Source organism: Telmatherina bonti (genome assembly GCF_933228915.1).
Source record: "Telmatherina bonti genome assembly, chromosome: 21".
Taxonomy (NCBI): Eukaryota; Metazoa; Chordata; class Actinopteri; order Atheriniformes; family Telmatherinidae; genus Telmatherina; species Telmatherina bonti.
In genome coordinates this window covers 4,847,593-4,869,720 of record NC_136630.1, presented here as the reverse complement: position 1 = coordinate 4,869,720, position 22,128 = coordinate 4,847,593, and the positions used below count along the sequence as shown (strand labels likewise).

General features: G+C 41.8%; 1 protein-coding gene across 1 annotated transcript in view; it reads left to right on the top strand.

Moving 5' to 3' along the window:
• Nucleotides 1-22,128, top strand: part of LOC306771611 (uncharacterized protein) — a 137,702-nt gene that overhangs the window by 96,084 nt on the left and 19,490 nt on the right. Inside the window, exon 11 of the mRNA XM_079260853.1 lies at nt 8,087-8,130. Within this exon, the coding sequence (XP_079116979.1) occupies nt 8,087-8,130 (44 nt within the window). The remainder of the gene's footprint in view (nt 1-8,086; nt 8,131-22,128) is intronic.

Genomic DNA, 22,128 nt, shown 5'->3' with positions numbered 1-22,128 from the left:
GTCTCCCCCTTTTTGTCTTCTTACTGTGTGTGTATACAACCACATGAGCATAAAGAGCTTCTTGTATACCTTGTGTGTCTGTCTTTTACCTCTTCATTTCCACATTTCGCACCCATCTGCTTCATGCTGGCTGTCCGTTCACACCTCTGCCATCTGTGAGAGTGTTACCTCCTTCTTTTCTTTGCGAGTGCATGTTGTGTGTTGCCGTGTAAAGAGGTGGATTCGTGTGTGAACCGCAGCTTATCCCTCATCCGTCCTCAATAAACAAGGCAAGACAAAAAGTTGGGACTGATTCCCACCTGCAGGAAAGCGTCTCGCCCACTCAGGATGTATAATACATGGCTGTCTTATCAATAATTCAGCATCAGGTGTGCACCCCGGGGTTGCCTGGTGAGTGGAAACAACCACAGATGAGGCTGATGGGGTTTGATGCCTGATGACTTCCACGGCAGCTTGACGAAGCGTCGTCTCCCTCTGCGCTGATCTCCAGCTGCTCTCTGTGATAACTGACTTCACTTCTCGCTGTCTGTTGGCGCACCAGCCTCTCTGGACTGCATCCAGACCCCTCCTTTCCCACTTGGATCCACTTTTTCTTTGGGATCCTGCAGGGAAAATAAAGACTGAATCATCCGGGCTTGTTTGGAACCTTTAGACACTGACCATGATTGGTGTCAACAGCCTGCACTCGGCAGGGCGCCTACGCTCACGCTCGCTCTGCACTGTGCGCTATGGAAGGGACTTCCGGATGATGGACCCGTTCCGCTATCCCAGAACCCCCCGCTCGCGATCTCTGAAACCCCTCGTGTTTCCAGACCTGCTGGGGAAGGCTCAGGACGGCCAGAATCATCCACAAGCCAGAAAGAGGAGGAAGGTACTAAAAACTGCTCACACATTTTATTTATCATAAGAAAAAAGTCAGCAGCTTTGCTACATTATCTCATCCCAAAGCACCTGGAAAAACACGTCCAACATCACAGATAGCAGCTCATCATTATGCAGCAATAAACCAGAACTGTGTGAGTTTATCATTTATCTCCCCACAGCGCGGTGGAAAACTACCACTAATTGCTCTCTTTTGTTGCCACTCGGTGACGTTGATGAAGCAAGTAGGTGCAGGTGACAAAGATTCATTCAGTCTTCACTGAGCGTCCACACACACATGCAGTCTGACTGATTCACGTCTCTCTGCTCTTATTCCTCCCGCAGGATTTACAGTAAGCAGGGATTTTCCTCCTTTTCCACAATGAAAGTTAATTCTAAAGGAATAATTCAACAGATAAACTTCGTTGTGACACCGGTTCTGCATAACTACTTCACGTTAAAATGTGCTGACTTGGGTGGAAATAGAAAATATGTGCATAATAAATGAAAAGAGAAACTAAAGAGGGAAACAGGAGTGTGTGTACCGTCAGGGATATTCTTTCATTTATTTAGCTATTTATATAACTAGTTTCAGCAGTCAGAGCTCTCAGATCGGAGAATCTGGATGTTTCTGGACGAGCTAAAGCTAAAAGCTACTCAGAAAATCTAATCTTTTCCCCATAAAGCACAACTTCAATTTAAAAGTTTTACATTAATTCAAACAAATGTTAGATTATTAGGTAATGCAAAAATAAGTTCTTTTCATGACTCCCCTTCTAGCTTGGCTAGCCTGTTAGCATTTGTTTTATAAACATCTAAACTACGACCCCTCTAAAATATAGAATATCACCTCAACATCAGGCTAATTAAAAGATCAATAGATTCAGCCAGTAATAGTTTATTATATTTATCAGAATTAATCAGATGTAAAAAAAAAAAAAAAAAAAGAAGCTTTTTTTATTAGCTTGCAGTCATTTTTATGTGAATTGAAGCTCAGTAAATAAACTGAGTTGAATTAACTACGTAATTTAACCCTTTATTTACAAGCTTTTTTTCTTGCATATTCATGATTGAAGATGGTATTTTTGTAAATAAACCACTTCATTGGATGTTAGTGAGTCATCCAATACGTTTCTACTCACTGGAGAATAAATAAATATATGATATGATTGAACATAATGTAATTACGCAAGTTTGCCTTTGAGAGAAATGATAAATGATACAACTATATTTTATACAAGATTTATATCATATAATTATGATTTTATATTATTTTATAAATATTTCATAAAATCATAAATCATGATAAATTCTAAATATCACGAATAAACAAAAAAGTATTTGCATATGTATGTAGAGGTAAAATACTATTTAAAAAATGTTGCATTGTTTTTTATTAATTTATGCATGAAAGGGTTAAAGACCAAGAAGATTATAAAAACAATCAAAAATCACCCAAACGGGCTGGAAAATCAACAACAGAATTGCAGCTTCAACTCTTGTATCACAAAGTTAAACCCTAATAAATATCCAGTTTATTCCCAGTAATCTCCTTTCAACCTCACAATAACGTCACCATTCACTCCTTCATCTGATGAAAACAAAAATGATGAAACGTGCACATCAGTGTTTAGTCGGTGCTTCATCAAACGCATCAGATTTCACACAACAAAGTGGCGTCGACACATCGCTGCTTTCGTGCTGCTCGCCGAACAAATCAACTGTTAATATTTGATGTCCGACACATTTGTGCAACAGAAGCAGTTTGTTTTCTGCTTTGGAACAGGCTCTTCTGGCATCCCGGGAAGCTCATCTGTATCTGTATTTATCATTAAAATGCATGAGCACATTTGGTTTGACTCACCGATCGAATGCTGAATATTTACAGGAAAGAGGATGAAATGTGTAACGCCTTCGCTGGATGGTCATCAATATTCATCATGCCTTGAACGTGTTTCTGATTAGGCTCCGTTTCAGAGGAAAAGCTGGAAGTTGACCTGATCAAACTCCTCCTTAGAACCAAATTATTTTAACTAAAAGTCGTAACATCCAACGCTGAACTCTGGACACAACGGAGGTGTTATAAAGAGGTCTCCTGCTGTTGTTTCAGAGGGGAAGGAGGCTGCGATGGACAGCCTCTAAGTGTCCTCACACATCCCTCCATCAGCTGCATCCACTGCCTGGATGTTGAACACTTCACTCTGATGGCTTCCTGCTGTCCCCCCCCCCCCCCCCCCCCCCCCCGTTGCAGACTGGCTGTGAATCGCATTTAGTCGACGCAGGACAGTGCCACCGGGTCTAAAGGTCCTGACAGATCCAAATGTACCGAGTCTGACGCAGCAGCTTGAGTAACTCTATAATTCCCCCTGCTGTGTTGCTGTGTAGCGCTGCTTTATGTGGTGCAGATGAAAAAGAAAACAGGAGGTTTGGTTTTTTTCTGAGGCAGGACCAAGCAGCAACCTCCGGCGGTTAAAAGTGAAGCTTAGGCGGAAGTGTATAAAACTGCAGTTCTCCCTTCATCCACTAGGGGCTGCAAAACAGAGCGAATCCCCATAGACTCCCATGTTAAAAAAACCAACTTCACAGCAGAAATAAACATGTTTACATCAGGAATAAACATGTTTACAGCAGAAATAAACATGTTTACTGCAGAAATAATCATGTTTACAGCAGAAATAAACATGTTTATAGCAGAAATAAACGTTTACAGCAGAAATAATCATGTTTACAGCAGAAATAAACATTTACAGCAGAAATAAACATGTTTACTGCAGAAATAATCATGTTTACAGCAGAAATAAACATGTTTACAGCAGAAATAAACGTTTACAGCAGAAATAAACATGTTTACAGCAGGAATAATCAGAACGTAGAACAACCGCGGTTTTTAGCCGGTTAACAACGTGACTTAGCTTTAGCCAGCTTACCTCCGTTAGCTGGTTAGCACCTGTTATATCCGGGTTAGCTCGGTTAGCTCTTAGCTACAGAAAGCTCGGAGTTCGCTCGATGTCAATCATCCACCATGACGCTCACAGCTCCCCTCTCAGCTCCACCTCTTTGCCCATATTTGTATTTTCCGGGTGAGACAACACGCATGCCTTTGCCAAGATGATGATGGTAGGAACCGCCCACCGAGCTTCAATTCAGCTCTTCAGAAAACTACGGGTGACGTCACGAAGGCTATGTCCATCTTTATATACAGTCTATGGGCAGGACATAGTGACCCAAAAACAAGGGATAACTGGTAAAAGAGGAGGAGAAATGTTTGATTCAGAGATGGAAATTTCCGTTCTAACCCAGATAATTACAGTAACGTACACGTAGGCGCATCCAGTTCTTCTCTGTTGTTTCTAAGCAGAAACACAATACTTTTGCACCTTGGTTTCAGAAAGTTGTTGGTTTATTTATCTGAAATTAGGAACAAAAGTAAATTGAAGGTACAGAAAATTCAAGTTGATAAAAAACCCGTCCTGACAGCGCTTCGGATTAGCTCCCGCTAACACTCAGCTACATGTCTTAGCCTTTTACCGCCACATGGGGGCAGTACTTAAAATATAAAACATTGGTGCGTCTTTGTTTTCTTCTTTCTGTTGTCACTTTTTGTTCTGAGGAATAATTAACTAGGTTTTATGGAGAAAGTACAGAACACAAAATCCGATAGCTAAAAGTATGGTTAGTTGTCAGAGAACATTGTAACAGGCGATATTTTTAAGGTCATGAAGGCAAAGTTTCTGCTGTTTTTAATCAGCCAGTCAGTTTCACTCCTTCTCAGCTCGTGTTCAGCCAATCAGAATTTAATCAAGGTATTTCATCACCTCTGTGGGCACTTTGGATGTCACCATTATAGACTTTCTTGGTCCGATTATTATCAAGGAAATATTTATTAGGGAAATATTTTCTGTTTGCTATTTTCTGTATATTATCTGTTTATTTTCTGTTTATTACCTTTATGTTAGCATGCTGCTGGTTATCTTGCATTTTGGATATATTTCCTCCTTTCTATTCCATTCTATTTTCTATTCTACAGTCATTTAGCCAACACTTTTATCCAAAGCAGTTTACATATGAGAGTGAGAACAACACAAGCATTAAATAAAACAGTAAACAAAATATAAACAAAGCAACACAAGCAGCAACGCGCGGCTGTAACTGTTTTTGTTCCCGTGGAAGCTGCACTCATCAACATGAGTAAGGCAAGTGACAACGTGAATCTTTACAAAGACCTAATTTTGGTGTTTAATAGAGATTAATTATAAAAATCAAGTAATTGCGACATCCCAAATGGGCGCTACGCCGTTAGCTTTTGGTAGAACTGTGAGTCTATTTAGTCAGAAGCCTTCAGTCTGTGTGTATGAAGAACTTCTCAGTCGCAGATATGTGAGAGTAAAAATACTCCTAAACACGTGATGCACAACGTGTCTAACTCAACAGCTTGTTAGCTTCTCTTCTGCCTTTAGTGTTTTACAGACTTAGCTAGGTTTTTATCTAAAGTCCTGCTTTTATCTTCCTTCCACACTGCAGAACCTGCAGGGTTTTTTCAATCTGGAAAAATAAGACCTCCTGCTGCGAAGTGCTTGTGTGAACTACACAAAAAGACCTGAGTAAACGGTCTCTTGTACAGCTTCTGACTTCATGTGTGAAAATGTGTTCAGGTGCACATATTCAAATCAGTTAGATGAATATAACTGTACTTGGAAGGTCGACTAAAACAGTTTTATATTAATGTTTTCTGCATGATTTGTCTCGTTCTGGTCATGGCTGCTGCTCTTCTGGTCACCTCTACGCTTTAACTCCTGTCTTTTTGAGTCCACCTCCTATATCAACTCCTCAAAAATTATAGTTTGCATGGATTTGCCAGCTGCAAGTAAAAACAAAATGGTGCAACGCTGTAAAATGTTTGTTTTTCAGGGTTGTTTTGGTAACCATTAGTCCAGTGTTCCTCATCGCATGCGGCTCTCTGACTCTTGCCTTGCGGCTCGTGAAGCAGCCGCTGGCTGTCTGAAAATGCGATCTAAACAAGTCATAATGATCCTCAACACTGCAGTTCTCTCCACAAACAAGAGCTGCAGGCTGCTTGCAGAACTTTGCTGTCCTAACAGCCCTAACTGACCCATTCAGAGTTGCCAGGTTTGGCTGATTTCAGCTGCACCGAACTCCGACAAAGAGCGTCGGTAGCTCTGTATATATAATGAAAAAGAAACGCCTACATTCTGGAGGCATTGTTGTATTTTCACCATATACTGTTGCATAAGAATGCCGTTACTCCGTGCAACATTTAGGATAACCATTCCTTGCTGAAAAGCTGAATGTTACTGATTTGGCAACGCAGCAGGATACGTAGCGTGGGAACACTTTTTCTGGGGGGGTGGCGGCTCTCCTCGTCTTAATATATTGAGTGTGGCTCTTGTTGAATTATCAGTGAGGATCACTGCACTAGACGGACATTATGCAAATAGTTTCATGGTGATGTCATTAAGTACAGGAAGTTTAAAACAGGTTGTTTTAAACATTTCAGCAGCCTCTTCATCTGAATAAAAAAACTAAGTTTGCTGCAGATTTTAGGCTTTGTTACTTTGCAAATCATTTTATCTTTACAAATAGCTTTTAAATCTTATGAAAAAGGGGAAAAACTAATAGTTTCAGAGCTTTTATATAGAAATATGTATCATGCAGCTGTATCACATTAAAAACCTGCAATGCAAGAAACTGAAATGGCCATAAAGTAAAGCTCTTTTTCACTAGATATTCTCTCACAGAAATTTAATCTGCAAAATGAGGATTTTTATTGAAGTTAATTGTGAATGTAGGATCTACATTTTTTAAATGAATTATTTATGTATTACAAGAAAACTATGTAAAAAAGGGAGCACACAAGGTAAAGAAATTTATATTTGAGGGATTTTTTCTTTATTGTAATGGTGCTTCTTGGCTTTAAATCTCATATCATTGTGAAATCTGTTTGTTTTCCTTTTAAATGAAGCTGTGTTTGTGAGGAAAATGCATTTGTGGGATGATCAGGACAGTTGAATATGCAGGTTGCACCCGTGAAATACTTGTTAAACCGCTTATTCCCATGTTGAGGCTTGTTTTTGTGTCATTTATTGGACTGCATGGTCAAAATCTGAAGAATTAAAGACATATTAGAAAGAACAAATTAACATGCACAGCAGTCTGATGCCTCCTGCTACACACTGCTGGGGTTATACTGGTTGTCTTGGAGGACACATTCCAGTCCCAGACTGTGGCGATATGAGATTACCACTGGTTGCAGAATCTCATCTCCATGTCTTTGGACTGAGACTTCCTCCAGCGATGACAAGCCTTGTATCTTCGAGTGATGCCGCTCCACAGCTCCTCGCCATGACACGGTAACGTTAACGGACCACCACGTCGGGGTCTAATAAGGCACCTGATTTAAACCAGAAGCTAAAAACTCAAGTCAGCAGCTGTTTGGCACTTGCATGAAGTTTTAGCAGGTTTTTTTTAATGTATTAATGTAATATTAATGTATTTGATGTATTTTTTAATGTATTTGTATGTAATTTATTCTGTTTTTTTTTTTTTTTTAACCCCCCACAATGTGGCACTTTGGTCAACATTGTTATATTTTAAAGTGTGTTTTAAATAAAGTTGTATTGTAATGTGCACAAAGCACATACTGAACTCTCCTGCTCATCCCACAAATCCATTTAAAATTCCACTTTAAATGAAAAAAAATGGTTTTTCCACTCGTATTAGATTTATTCCTGAGAAGCAAAGAAATCATCCGACAAACACTTGTTTATGTGCTGCGTTAAACAAAATGTGATAAAGGAATAAAGAAAAAAACTTTCAGCTGAAAAACAAGTTTTTCTGGTCAGAACTGTGTCTTGATTTTGCTCCATGCAGGTCAATGTAAGTCTGAGGCGTTAAATGCATGATTGATGAGCTCCTCTATGTATTGACAGGCCAGGTGCTGGGCGTATAATGACTTTGTAACTCATGCGGCGGTGGGATGATTGACAGATCGTTTGTCAAAGCAAATGAGTTCGGCTTCAACAAGGAACAGTTTGAGCTGCGTGACGGGATGCCATTTCTCTAAGTACAGTTTACTGAATGAAGCTCATTTAGTCTTAGAGGGAAAGAAACACACAACAGACGCGCCTACGCTTGCCCTCCAACTTACAATACCTGATCAGATCTGAGCACAAATCTAAAAATGTGGTTTTCTTGTATCCCTCCGCAGGCTCTCTACAACTCCATTAAGAATCAGAAGCTGCAGTGGACTCTGTAAGTAATCCTGTCAGACGTCACGCAAATCATATCACCTTCACCTGACACTCATCTCAGTTCATTTCATCCCTCCTTCCATCCTTTTCCATCTCTTTAATTTAAACTGTCTCACACACACACACACACACACACACACAGAGGAAACAGTATTGATTAGCTTGTTTGCATCCTAAAAATGATGTGATTGTTGTCTTGCATGTGAGGGGAAACATTAGTGTGTCAAGGGTTGCTATTCTGGACCCATAGCGCCTAAGAGATGCCAATTAAGTCACTAGCTTTCCTAGCTTTGTTGCCATAGTTACGGCACCATGGATACGACTCCATAGCTACCGCATTGCTCTTTCCTCCCTGTATTCGCTCAACAGAAACACACACACACACACACACACACACACAACATGGCAGCAGATAAATACACACAGAGAGAAACATTTGTATGTGTGTGAACATGTTGTCTCCTGCGTGCATAAAACACACAGAAAGAAGGAAGAAAAAACTAGGGAGAGTGGGCACCTCCATTTCAGTGGCTCTTTACCTGCATCCTGTATAAAGGTGTGACCACAGCCTCCCACAGCCTTTCCAAAAATAGCCTCAGCAGCAGCAGCAGCAGCAGCAGCGCTCCTGAAGCTGCTGAATAAAAGTGGTCAGAGGAGCAGATCCAGCCGGAGATCCGCAGAGAGGCCGGCGATCCAGTTCTAACATCTCCGCTGACATATAGACAGCTATTTAAACACTGTCGCTGCGTAATAGGCCACGGGGAGGGGGGGGGGGGGGGGGGGGGGGGGGGGGGTATGGATGTCGTTTTTAGACACGTAAACACTGTCAAGCAAAGGAGAATCCTCCCTGAGGAAAACCTCTCCGCTGTTTAAAGCATCAAAATGCAGCAGAGATGTGTGATGGTGGCGAGTTCTGCTTTCACACTTCCACTGGTTTGTGCCCCCACTTCTCCTTCTGCACACCGACAAAATGTTTATCTGATTCTATTTATAAATCATCCCCGCATCGATTTATTCATTTACTCCCAGATTGAGGCTGTAAAAGGACAGCTGGTGATGGAGGTGTGAGGCTGATGTGAACACAACCTGTACCTGTGTTGCTCTTTGTTTCTTCACCTCAACGCAAAGAATGGATGTTTTATTCACACCCCCGCCGAGAAACACACGCACATGGCCGCTGTCGGCAGCACGGATGGATGCACCCACATGTTCACCACACACATGCAGCTCCGACGTATACAGCACACACATGCGTCCTCGTTCTGCAGCGGGGGTGGAGGGCAGAGGGAGAGGCGGCGGGCAACCAGCTCTGAAAGGAAAACGCAACAAGTGGAGATGCAGATTCCTGGGGAGATATGGCGGGGGGGGGGCAGTATGTCAGTTCACCGTAGGAGGAAATAAGCAAACATTTTGTTCTTTCGATTAAAGCTTTTTTCTTTGCAACTTTAATCATAAGTTTGCTTATGTTTCCACCAAAGCTGCTCTGCTGGGTGTAGATCTGGTGACTGTGGAGGCTCATTGTTGGAGATGATGTGAGCTTTATGACAAGGTGCATCATCCTGCAGACGATGCCACACTTTGCCCATAAAGGGATGGACATGGTCAGCAGCAGGACTCAGATAGGCTGCTTTTCAAACCATGTGATGTTTGTACTGAGGAGCCAACAGCGGGCCAAGAAAATAAATTCCAATCCTCCCATCTGAATGTAGAGCTGAAATGGAGACCAGCAACGTTTCTCCATCTTCTATTGTCCAGTTCTGGTGAGTCTGTGTGAATTGTAGCCTCAGTTTCCTGTTCTTACTGACAGGAGGGAACCCGCTGTGGTCTTCTGCTGCTGGAGACCATCTGCTTCCAGGCTGGACGGGTTCAGAGATGATGTTCTGCATCATCTTAGCTGGAATCTTCCTGTTTCTTTTCCATCATCTCCAACCAGTCTGTCTTCTGACCTCTGAGGTCAAAGGCTGGATGTTTTCTCCTCTCCAAACCTTCCCTACAAACCCTGGAGATGGTTGTGTGAAAATCCCAGTAAATACTCAGACCAACGACATTTAAAGTCACTTAAATCTCCTTTCTTCCTCATTGTGATGCTCAGCTTGAACTTCAGCAGGCCGTCTTCATCATGTCTAAATGCATGAATTTGCTGCTGTCTGATTGGCTGATTAGATATATATGGTGACAATAATTAAACAGGTGGCTGTAATGAAGCACACTAACTCAATCTGAAATATTCCATTTTCCTTTCCCAGATGTCCACCTCTTAACTCGGTGTCGTGATGTTTACTCGTTGGCGTACAGGCAGATATCCGTTCTAATACTTGTGTTTTAATGCTCTTCCCATGAATCTTAGACTTCATCCTCCTCGTCTTCTGCTTGTTGCAGAGCCACGTGAGAACAAAATGAGCAGAATGAACAAACAAACCAGTTGCTGTGTTATGTTTAACATATGTCTATCAGGCAGATAACTGGTAAAGTAAAGAAATTAAGCTGCTCTTTTTTTTGCCAGCAGGTGGCGATGTGGGCGATGTTACATACACAGGCGTAGCATAATAAAACACGTGCATTTTTCATACAGGTGACAAAAACCATGTCGCGCCAAGCAGTTAAAGCAGCTAAACCTTTTGTCCAAAGTAGATCTGTTGGCATCCTGATAATATGTTGTGGGTTTTAGTATTAAGTCACGGTTAATTAGCTTGTCTGTTTAATATCATCAGCCTACTCATATTATCGGCTGATATCGGTGTTAAAACGTAATGGGGGACAAAGCTGCCTTGTCACAGACAGCCACACCCACCTACCTGACTGTGTCCCGGGTCGTCGGGTCCCGAGCAAATCTTCCACAGTCCCACGTAGCTACTTCAGTCCGGTCATGCCACCTGTCAGGTAGCAGACTAGTAGGGGCGCACACCTAATGGTATCGCTGCCAATACTGGGAGCAGGTTACGGGTGGGAAAACTTACCGGAGTGTGGTCTACATCCGCTGGGGGTTATGGTAAGCTGGGTTTACCTGGGTTATAAGGCCGGAGTATGTCGCAATGCGGGAATGATGTCACCATCTCGTGACTAACTGATCGCCGTACCGTGTCAAGTATTACGTTTTTTTTCTATATGTTCAACTGTTGGAATGTCTACGGGGTTGTGTTCATGAACTCTTGTCTATGTTGCTTGTCTATATTGTCTATATATTGTTGGGAATCCCGGTAGTAATTGGGGGCTGCTAATCGCTCTTCACTGGCTTCCGGTCGCAGCACGCATCAAATTCAAAGCTTTGCTTCTGGCTTACAAAACAATAACTCAAACGACTCCCATCTACCTTCACGCCCTAATCCAGACCTACACTCCCTCTCCACAGCTACGTTCCACCAGTGAAAGCCGCCTCGTGTTACCACCACAACGTGGGACTAAATCACCAGCCAGACTCTTTTCCTCTGTTGTTCCACGATGGTGGAATGATCTCCCAAACTCTGTCCGCTCTGCAGAGTCCCTGTCTACTTTTAATGTGCTGAAGACTCAGCTCTTCAAGGAGAACTTCAACACTTAGTTTAACTGTATTTGTCGGAAAGTTGGAGAACTTAGCCCAGTTCTTTGCAACAAACTTTATGGTATTAATTCTTTGTATTTTAACATAGGTGATATTATATGGTGGGAAGGGAGTAAACAAAAAAAAAAAAAAAAGCTTGTAGAACTTCATGGAAGGACCTGCATCCAACTGGACAGTCCACCAGCACCTTCCTACCATGTCCTCCACTGTTTGATTTCCTGCTTGTGTTGTTCTCACTCATATGTAAGACGCTTTGGATAAAAGCATCGGCTAAATGACTGTAGGATAGAATAGAGTAGAAGTAATTGGGCTTTGTGTTTTTAAGTTGCTCATTCAGAGCAGAACGGGATGGAGAGTGAGGAGCTAATCGGAGAAGAGTTGTGAGAGTACTGATGGAGAGAAGAATGGATGGTTTGCAGAGCGGGGAACCATTGTAAAAACAAACCTGTAAATAGTTTAAGTAGCCGGCTGGTCGCTGTAAATATCGCTGCACCGTGGAGATTGGAAAGCACCATAAAAAATCCACCTCAGAAAAGGAGCCACAACTTCGTCACATCATTGTACAGCATACAGAACCCCGTCACAGTTTAGCTCATTTCCGAGCCTTGAAGGTTAAAGTCGGCTCAAACCACTAACCCTCACTTGCAGCATAGCGAGCTTGTAAGCGGACTCATCCACATGTCTGTCTCAAAGTGGATCCAGACATTGAATTTACTGTTTGCAATGACCGTAAAATGGAGGTTATGTGGGAAGGAATCAAGACGTCCAAACCGGCATCTCAGCTGCCTGAAATTCATTCATTCATTATCCCAACTGCTTAATCCAATGAAGGGTTGCGTGGAGGCTGGAGCCTATCCTGGCAATTTAGAGTAACCAGTTAACCTAACATGCATGTCTTTGGATGGTGGGAGGAAGCCGGAGAACCTGGAGAGAACCCACGCATACACGGGGAGAACATGCAAACTCCACACAGAAACCTCGCCCCAGTCTGGGATCGAACCACTATGCCACTGTACAGCCTGAAATCAGTATCGGTTGATATCGGTATCAGAAATTCTGTAGATAAAGCCAATAGTAAACATCCTTAAAGAGCATGTTGCAGGTTAGAGCCCGCCTTAAATCAATGGAGGAACAAAATAAAATAAAAACACAGTTAAAAATACACGATTTTGGGTTTTTCTGTTAGTTTCTGTTATAATTTTACTACTCCATATAAAACTGCGAGACTGGACGTTAAAGACGGTGTTGTGATGAAGAGAGCGCCCCAGTCGTGAAAAACATACAATCTCAAGAAGCGCAGTACCAGCATCTCGCCTGTAGATGGCACATTTTCATTCATTCATTATCTGAAGCGGTTCAATTCAATTCAATTCAATTCAACTTTATTTATATAGCGTCAAATCACGGCAATGCCATCTCAAGACGCTTTACAGACAGAGGGGAAAACATAATGAAGGCCAATTCATAACAGCCTATATAAGGAAACCAACAGATTGAGTTGAGTCCAACTCAATCTCCCATCCTGAGCAAGCACACTGGCAACAGTGGGAAGGAAAAAACTCCCTTTTAACAGGAAGGAAACCTCCGGCAGAACCCGGCTCAGGACAGGCAGCCATCTGCCTCTGCTGTGTGGGGGGAAGAGGACAGAAAGACAACAGACAACAGGAACTGCTACTCCCGGCCAGGGAGACCTGCTGAGACAGGAGACATACATGTTAATGATGAAACACTGTTATGGGGGGGGTAAAAGAAAGAGATAAAGAGAAAAAGAAAGAAGCTCAGTGTATCAGGAAATGTCCCTCAGCAGTCTAAACCTATAGCAGCATAACTAAGGGATGCTAACCATCCCTAGCTATAGGACTTATCAAAAAGATAAGTCTTCAGCCTAGTCTTAAAGGTGGGGAGGGTGTCTGCTTCCCTAACACTAACTGGGAGCTTATTCCATAAGAGAGGGGCCTGATAACCAAAGGCTCTGCCTCCTGCTCGGCTCTTTGAGACTCTAGGAACCACAAGTAAGCCTGCAGTCTGCGAACGAAGTACTTGGTATATAAGGAACTATGAGGTCTTTGATATATAGTGGTGCCTGGTTGTGGAGGGCTTTATATGTAAGGAGAAGGATTTTAAATTCTATTCTAGAATCATCCGAGGTTCTCTATTCTAGGTTCATCCGATCAAGGGTCGTGGGGGAGCTGGAGCCCGTCCCAGCAGCCTCTGGGCGAGAGGCAGGTTGCATTCTGTAGGAACATATTCATATTACCTTTAAAAAGAATAAATAACCTGCAACCTGCTCTTTAGTAGCAATAAATACGCTCTTTACAGGAGCTGCTTCCAAGCAGAAGTGGTTGTATTCACTGCTGTACCTTTCATCACACACAACACAGTTATGTAGCCATAGACGAACATCTGCAACTCCCCAGATGAGCAGCCAGCATTAGAAGGTCCCATATGTTCCTGTGAAACAGAAAGCCACACATTCCTTTCCTTTTTATGGAAACAAAGTGAGATTTATTTTCTGGAAAGCGCAGCAGGCACGTTTTGGGGATTATTATACAAGCAGAGGTGCTTCCAGGAAAAAGGTTTGAGACAACTGGTCTGTCGTTTATCATATATGTCGGTGGGTTGTTTCATGTGATAAACTGGACTTCCATCCTGTTGCGTAGCTTTGAGAGGACGCTGTGTGATTGCTTGTGCATGTTTGCACACATGGCATGCACCATCTGTGACAATTAGCTCTACACCCCTGGATAAACGGAGATCTTCTTTTATAATATTATATTTCTGCCTTGTTAGAAAGTTTTGGTCCAATTTGTTTTCTATGATCAGAAATACCTGATTGTTCATGAAATAATATGAGTTGTTTCCACATCTTTCTGTGTGCACATTAACACCTGAAAGGGCTTTAAAACAACATGGAAACAATAGTCTTAATTGTGCAGTTTTTAGCCATCTTTTTGAAGCAAACTCTCAATAGAAAGTGATTAGTGTCGCTGAAAAGGGCCTTCAGAGTTTTCCTCCTTATTTGGACGTGGAGGCACAAGAGCTTCGGGTCCTTCTCTGTTCTTTCTCTGGAGATTTTCCATTTGCTGACGGCTTTGATACACAAAACCGATGCCAAGAACAGGGGTGGGTAAAGGGCCAGCTGCTTGGTCTCCTCAGCATCTGGGCAAACAAAAAGCACTCAAACACACTGAAGAGACCACCGGCCAGCTTGAACATGCCATCAATGCCTGCAGTGCAGAGGGAGGCAGGTTTCTACCACAGAAACATGAAAACCAAAGGCAGTCGTTGCTTATTGTCGCAGTACTATCGGTTTTTATAATTTAAGTGTTGCTGCAGGAGTGGCGTGAGCGATTCATGTTGCAGAAGAGAAGAAGGGGCAATGATGAATCAAGGGAGGAATCATGATCTTTGTATTGATTTTCCTCAATGACAGACCCGTTCAATCACATGCCGAAACGAGAAGAAAGGCAGACGTTCCTGGCGTGTGATTGTTGGTTTGGTGTATGAAAGCCCTGAAACACACACTGAGGAGGAGGAGGGAGGCTGCGTGTGAAGAAACCGATGTGTATTGAATCTGAGAAAACAATAGCAAGTTTTTATTTGTTTTGACGCATTTTGCACCCACGTTCAGTTAGTTACAATCTGCATTTTCACCACTAGAGGCCACTAAATCCTCCACATGGTTCCTCTAGGACTTTTTAATTATTTAGTAAGACTCATTATTATTTCAAAACGTTTTTTCATTCTCTGCAGTGTCTGCTGGTCTTTTTTTGCTCAATTTTTTCTTCCTAATTTTGACAAACTTTACATGCACTAATAAACACAGGGTGCAATTTTTAAAATGTTCTCTTTATTTCAATATTTTACTTCTGTTTTGGATCCTTATTTCTATTCTTCAGTCACTTAGCAGATGCTTTTATCCAGAGCGACTTAAATACACACCTAAGGGTTCAGTGTCTTGCCCAAGGACACTTCGGCACATAGTCAGGGGAAGCCTGGAATCGAACTCTAATCGACTGCTCTCCCTCCTGAGCTACAGCCGCCCTTTAATGTCACTCAGCACATAAAAACACCAACTCCAGCCAAAAAAAATGGCCTTGTATCATCTGATTTTTAAGTAATCTAAGCTCAAAACTTGCAAATATATAATAAGTACAACAAACTTTAATAAACGCTGTAGACGCAGGACCGAAGGAAAAATGTCCTGATGATCTGTAAAACATCAGGTCAGTTGAAATAGTCAGAAAATCCTTTTAGAGAAGCTTCCTCTGGGGAAAAGGAGGAATAAAAGCCTTGGTGAATGAAGAAGCGTGGACGAGTTACTGTCCTCTTTCACTTCACTGTGCTTGGAGTGCTTCTGCCATTTGCTCCACTGACTCAGTGTCACAGGTGAAACCCAGCCGATCTGTTTCCCCTGGCAACTGAAGCAGCAGCGTCAGCACAGATTACCCACCATGCACCTCTTTCCTGGTTTTTCACACTGCATCTGGATGCTTTCCTCATTTTTCTTCATTTTATTTCCTCTGTTCTCTTGTTTAGTTTAATTAGTTTATTTTTTCCATTCTTCTTACTTTCCCTTCCATCTTTTTTTTTTGGTGTTTTTCCTCCTTTTGACTCATCTTCATTTTCTTCCTCTGGACTTTTTCACCTTATTCTTCGTGTTTTCTTTCTAAAGATTCCTTCATCCTTTTCTTTGTCTTGCTGCTGTTTCTTTTGTATATTTACTTACATTTTCATCCTCATCTAGTTTATATTTTACTTTCTGTTTTAGTTTTTTTTTTTAATCTTTTATTGTATTCCTTTTCTTTTCTTCCTGCTTTACTTTTCTCATCCCTCCATCCTCATCCTCCTGTCTTCATCTTTTCTGCCTCCTTTCGTGTCCTCTTTTCGCTTTACTCTCTTTTCATCCGTCGCTCTCGCGATAATGTCGTCATATGAGAGAATCAGCTTTGTCTTTTTTCTTCCCCCCTCTCCATCTCTGCTGTCGCTCGTCTATCTTCCCCCCCCCCCCCCATCTCCACTTGGTTTCTGCGTGGAGACGGACGGATTCAGGCAGTTACCAGGCAACAGGCTCCATGCTTATTGCCTCTCTCTCTGGCTCTCCGGCTGAATCCTGCATGGGGTTAACTGCTGTTATGTACTGTTGGTTACTCATAGCGTGGTCTCGGGGGGGAGTGTTGGGGGGGCATCCAGCCATTTTCTATTTTCAGGCTGAACTTTTACACGGGCACCGCCTGGTGAGGTAACAAGTGGAATTACCATGCTACCTCATTGGGCAGATGCAGAGGCACTTGCTATTGTAGCCTGGAGCATCTATCATCTGCTAATGTGACAAATCCCTTTAAAAACACCAAAAGATGCGTACAGAGGGTTGTAGGGGATTATTTAGAGGAGAATGGGATTATCACTGCTGTGGCACTGCGCACGCTTAGGATTGTCTATCATTTGGTTATTTCAGAAACATTTAATATTCTGTGATGTAAGATAATGTTCTTTGTTTAGGCAACGCGAGTCAACAGGTTAAAGGGCAGATAATAAAGTAAAAGTATAGAAATAAAGAAATAGAGGAGAATAAAGCTCTGACTGTGGAACAGTTATATAAGAAGCAGCCCTCGTGGCGTCGCACAGCTGGATTACAGGTGTCACTGGCTGCGTTTTCATTACCTCGAGAATTGTGCAAAACCTAAATATTACAATGAAAGCTGGTAATGAAAACGTCTACATTCATAAAGAAAAACAAAGTTTTACGCTCTCAGGAGGGTTTTTTCAGACCACTCCATATGGAAATATATCACAAACACTACTTTCGCATTTAGACATCACTGGACGTGATGTAGGGGGTCATGTGACCAGAAAAGATGCTTCTGGATCACTCGTTTCATCTTCTGATGAGGATAGCAGCGACAGCAGTGGCAGCAACCAAAATAACAGCTGCAAACTGTTTCATATCTCCATCCGTCTTAACGTGGAGCTTCGCTGGACGAGATTTTACGAGAATTACGGCTTGTACGCTGTTCAATGGAAACTCCAGCGAATCGCAGGTGTACTTTGTGGAATATCGGCTTTATTTAGTGAAAACTGTAGCAGCTACTAGCTTGGCTATTATGGAGCTAAAAGTGTCCACATTGTTATAGGAAGAGTGACATTTCTATGTCTTGGAGACTTAGAAATATGAAAAGTCCAGTGTGGACTTTGTGTGCTTGCTTAAAAAAACAAGTTTCATCTTTTATTGCTTGCTTTCATCCGTCTCATTAGTTTTGTGTAATGTAAAGAGGTGGTCTGCCTAGTTCAGTGTGTTTGGTGAAAGTAGCTGCGTTTCCATAAATATCACCAGTAATGGAAACGCCTGCATTTCCAAAAAGTTCTTAAATATCGCTCAAAGGCTTTTACACTCTCATCAGATGGTTTTTCTTACATGTTAGTATAAAATATATCACAAAAAGTGTAATGGAGACACTTTTTTTGCCTTTGTGACACTATAGTGACATAAGGGACCAGTTTGTTTTATATGTAGACGGAGGAGACGGAGATCTTTGACAAATAATTAGAAAAAAAATGTAACCACCCATCCCTGGTAGCAAACAACAGCAAAAGGCAGATTTTTACGAGGCATTAGGAAGGAATAAGAAGAAGAAGAGCTTCACAAAGGAGTGAAAAATCCTCCACAGCAAGTGGAAAACTGTGAAACAGACCTGGCATAAGCTGTAATTCTCAGTTATTGTTTCTGTACTAAACACCAATAGAAACACCTGCCAATCACTGTTGGACAGTTGAAATATAAGAAATATAGTTTTATTTTGTGAGAAACTGGAATGGAAACTGAACTATTGTTTTTAATGCTTGGAAAATTCCTCACATTTGCTTTTTTTTTTTTTTTTTTTTACTTTTTCTGTAAAGTAGTGAAATTTACCGAGGATACTTCAGGGTACCTCGTGAAATCATAAAGGGAGTGCGAGTCAAGGATTTTATGTAAAGAACAGAGTCCAAAAAAGTGGAACTATTCTGTGCATTTCAGGCTAATTTATTTTTATTTCTGAGACCAGAAGGGCTGGGATTGATCAAGTTATTGTCACAAATGGCTTTATTTACTTCAGACCGACCCTCTCCGTAGGCTGTCAGATCAGCCTGCGGGCAAAACGAGTGGATTGAGACTCTTCCGCATTAAGCCCCGCCTCCCGCCACTGCACTACATCGGGAGCGCGCACCGCACCTGCTTTCGCCGTCATTGTAACATCTCATAAATAGAAGGATTAGGCTCATATGAACTCCATAAAAAACAAAATACAATGTCAACACATAGCATCCAGCCCTACATGTTGGAACCTGAATCAGAGCCTGAAAACGAAGTGGAAAACAGCAACCCACAGCAACGAATGCAGCAGGATGTCTCTCTTTGGTAAACTCACCAGCCATCGTTGGAAATAACTTTATCCCACGTTTTCCACCCGCCTGATGTATTTGTACATGCCCTTGTTAACCAGTAGAAGGTAACCAATCACCGAACCTGATCCCCCGGGACGTCACAAGGATTTCCACGTAGAAAAAACTCTCTAAAACCACGCGTTTTTCGTTGCCATGGAAACCAAACGGAGAGAGTGCTGGAACTCCAACTCAAACTCAAACATGCGTTTAGGTGATAAAAAACAGTGTCGTTCACATGTCTGATGAGGATTCAACACTGTAACACTGTAGAAAGCTCAGAAAACTCCAAATACCAGAATAGGAACCCTTTAAGCAAGTTCAGATCCTTCTTAGTCTCCTTCTTCTATTTTGTGAATAAATAAAATGATAAAAGTCATAGCTGCTTTCTTGGTTTGGCTCTTCCAGATTGGGATTGCTAAGCAAGAAGTCAAAAACACGGCTTGTGCTCATAACCTGAACTGTGTTCTTACATGAGCAGAAATGGCGCCAGCTTTGTCATGAAAGGTCTTAATCAGAATTGTTTTCATTGACACACACAAAGAAGTTACAGACTTCTGCGCTTTTCCATACTTTCATCCTAAGAAGCTCATCCAAAGCACCGGGTGGTTTATTATCTGCTAACAGAACCAATGGGCATTTCTTCAATTCAAACCTCAATTTTTGGGGGAATAATTTATAAGGATCTATGCTATCATGGCTAAACTTGAAGGTATCCAGTCATGAACTTGTTTCTTAAAGCTTAAATACTCTGACATCTTCCATCTTCCTTTCTTGACGCAGCTCATTTGGTTTGTTTGGCTACTTTGCTGCTGAGACGTGTGTGAGCTACAAAAGTCACGTGAACAAATAAAACCAAAGCAGCTAGAATGTTTTCTAAGCCAACCCCTAGTGGACATTCCTGGCATTGCACTTAGCACCGCATCTCGTTGGTTTCAGAATCCAAACTGGGCACAAAAAGGATGCTCAAAATACATATTTTGTTATTTGTTTGAATATTTTATTAAGTCCTATTAAAGTCTAATGTATTAGCACAATCTTACTTTATCCTGGAGATGCAGAGTTACTTTCTTATGATGAGTTAACTAAACGTATTTGATCAGCAGCACCTGGTTGGGACCTCCTTTATGTCTACTATAGTAATTTACTTTTTGGTTTATTTTATTAAATAATATGTTGTGTTATTGTTATCTGCGAGGCCGCTATGCTAGATGGACTCTCGGCTACACAAACCATCATGTTTTTAACATGCAGGTAATGAAAGAGAAACATAACGGATGTTACAACCAATGAAAACAGGATCCGGTGTGAAGGTCAGGAAGCGACTTAACAAGATAGTAAAAAGGAAAATGGCATTGCTAGGATGGCGGAATAAGCTAAAATATTTAAAAGGTGGTTAAAAATGTAAACATAAAAGAAAATGATTCAAACCTAAAAAAAAATCCAATTAAGTGAGAAAAATCAACGCCTAGAGCGAGGCATGTGGGAATAAATAGTCACAGATAAGTCCAGATCTCAGAGGAGTGTTTGTAATGAGCACCGTGCAGAACAACTTCTCATCCATCAGCAACAGATCTGAGCCTTGAAGGAGTCGTTTCCCTTACTGCTCCGAAAAGTTTAACACAAAGCTGCAAGGTTAACACTTTTCTATTTATGTCCAGTCATACTCACCGAGGTACCAAGTTGTTTCACTTAATGTTCAAAATTATGTCCACAAACATCAGGAACGACAATTCTTTAAATATAATAATGGATGATCAATTCTAGTAGATTTTAGCCTTTGGATAAAAAGCGTAGAACATTTCATTTGTTTTTTAATTTATCTTGTAAATAATGTGAATCGCAATAAATGAACTCATACTTTTTCCAGTCATGTCGACCACTTGAAGCGCTTCACGCCACATGAAGCACTCATGCCGACAGACACATCGGGGGTAGGGCTGGGCGACCACAATCTCATATCCTGATATCGTTACATCCCCATAACGATATACATAACCATATAAAACTGTGTAATGTATCAGTCATCAGTTATGTATCAGATGTTGCTAGGCAACAGCAGCAGTGATCTTCCATCTGGGGGAACTATGGAACTATGACGTTCCACAGGTAAATACCTGCTGCAGCGTTTGGTCTGGAGTTTATTCTGAGCTTTCTCCTCCACTTGACGCTGCTTTTATTGACTCTATTCTTTATTCTGTGTTCTTTATCCTGATTCCTGCAGGTGATAAAATGAGTTAGTTGCGTCGGAGTCCGTTGTTGGGACTGTGAGCTGGTCTGTTGTCGGTTCCACGTCGGTCTTTTTATATCCAAACCCCATCCAGACAGAAATGTCCCTCTTTAAGGAACAAGTTCATCGGTTTGGGTTGGCTGCTCATCTTTTAGTGAATTATCCTCTGAAACACGCCTGCTACCATCTTCCTCCATGTTTGTTTATATATTGCAGTGTGAATGCTGTGAAGTGCATCTTGACGTAAAACACTGCAGTAAAGGAGCTTTCTCATGAAACTCTCATGAAACGATTCACATTTTCTGTCGTCCAGATGATATACATCTTCATATCGCCCTGCCCTAATCGGGGATGTAATGAGGGATCCTTCAGGACCCAGAAATCCACATACACAAAGGGATGAAGTTCTGAATAAAGTAAGGTTTATTTAAACGAGGGAAGTTCAGTGGGAAGACGAGGGTCTGGTCCAGCAGGAAGTGGTGGTTGGCTCCGGAAAAGCTGTTGCAATCCAGAGACGTGGTTGTTGGACAGGCATGGGTCATAACCATAGACTGTATATAAAGAGATAGACGGAGCCTCCGTGACGTCACCCGTAGGTTTCTGAAGAGCTGAATTGAAGCTCGGTGGGCGGTTCCTACCATCACCATCTTGGCAGCATCACGCGTGTCGTCTCGCCTGAAAAATACAAATATGGGCAAAGAGGTGGAGCTGAGAGGGGGCCCGTGAGTGTCATGGCGGATGATTGACATCGAGCGAACTCCAAACTTTCTGTAGCTAAGAGCTAACCGGGCTAACCCGGAGATAACAGGAGC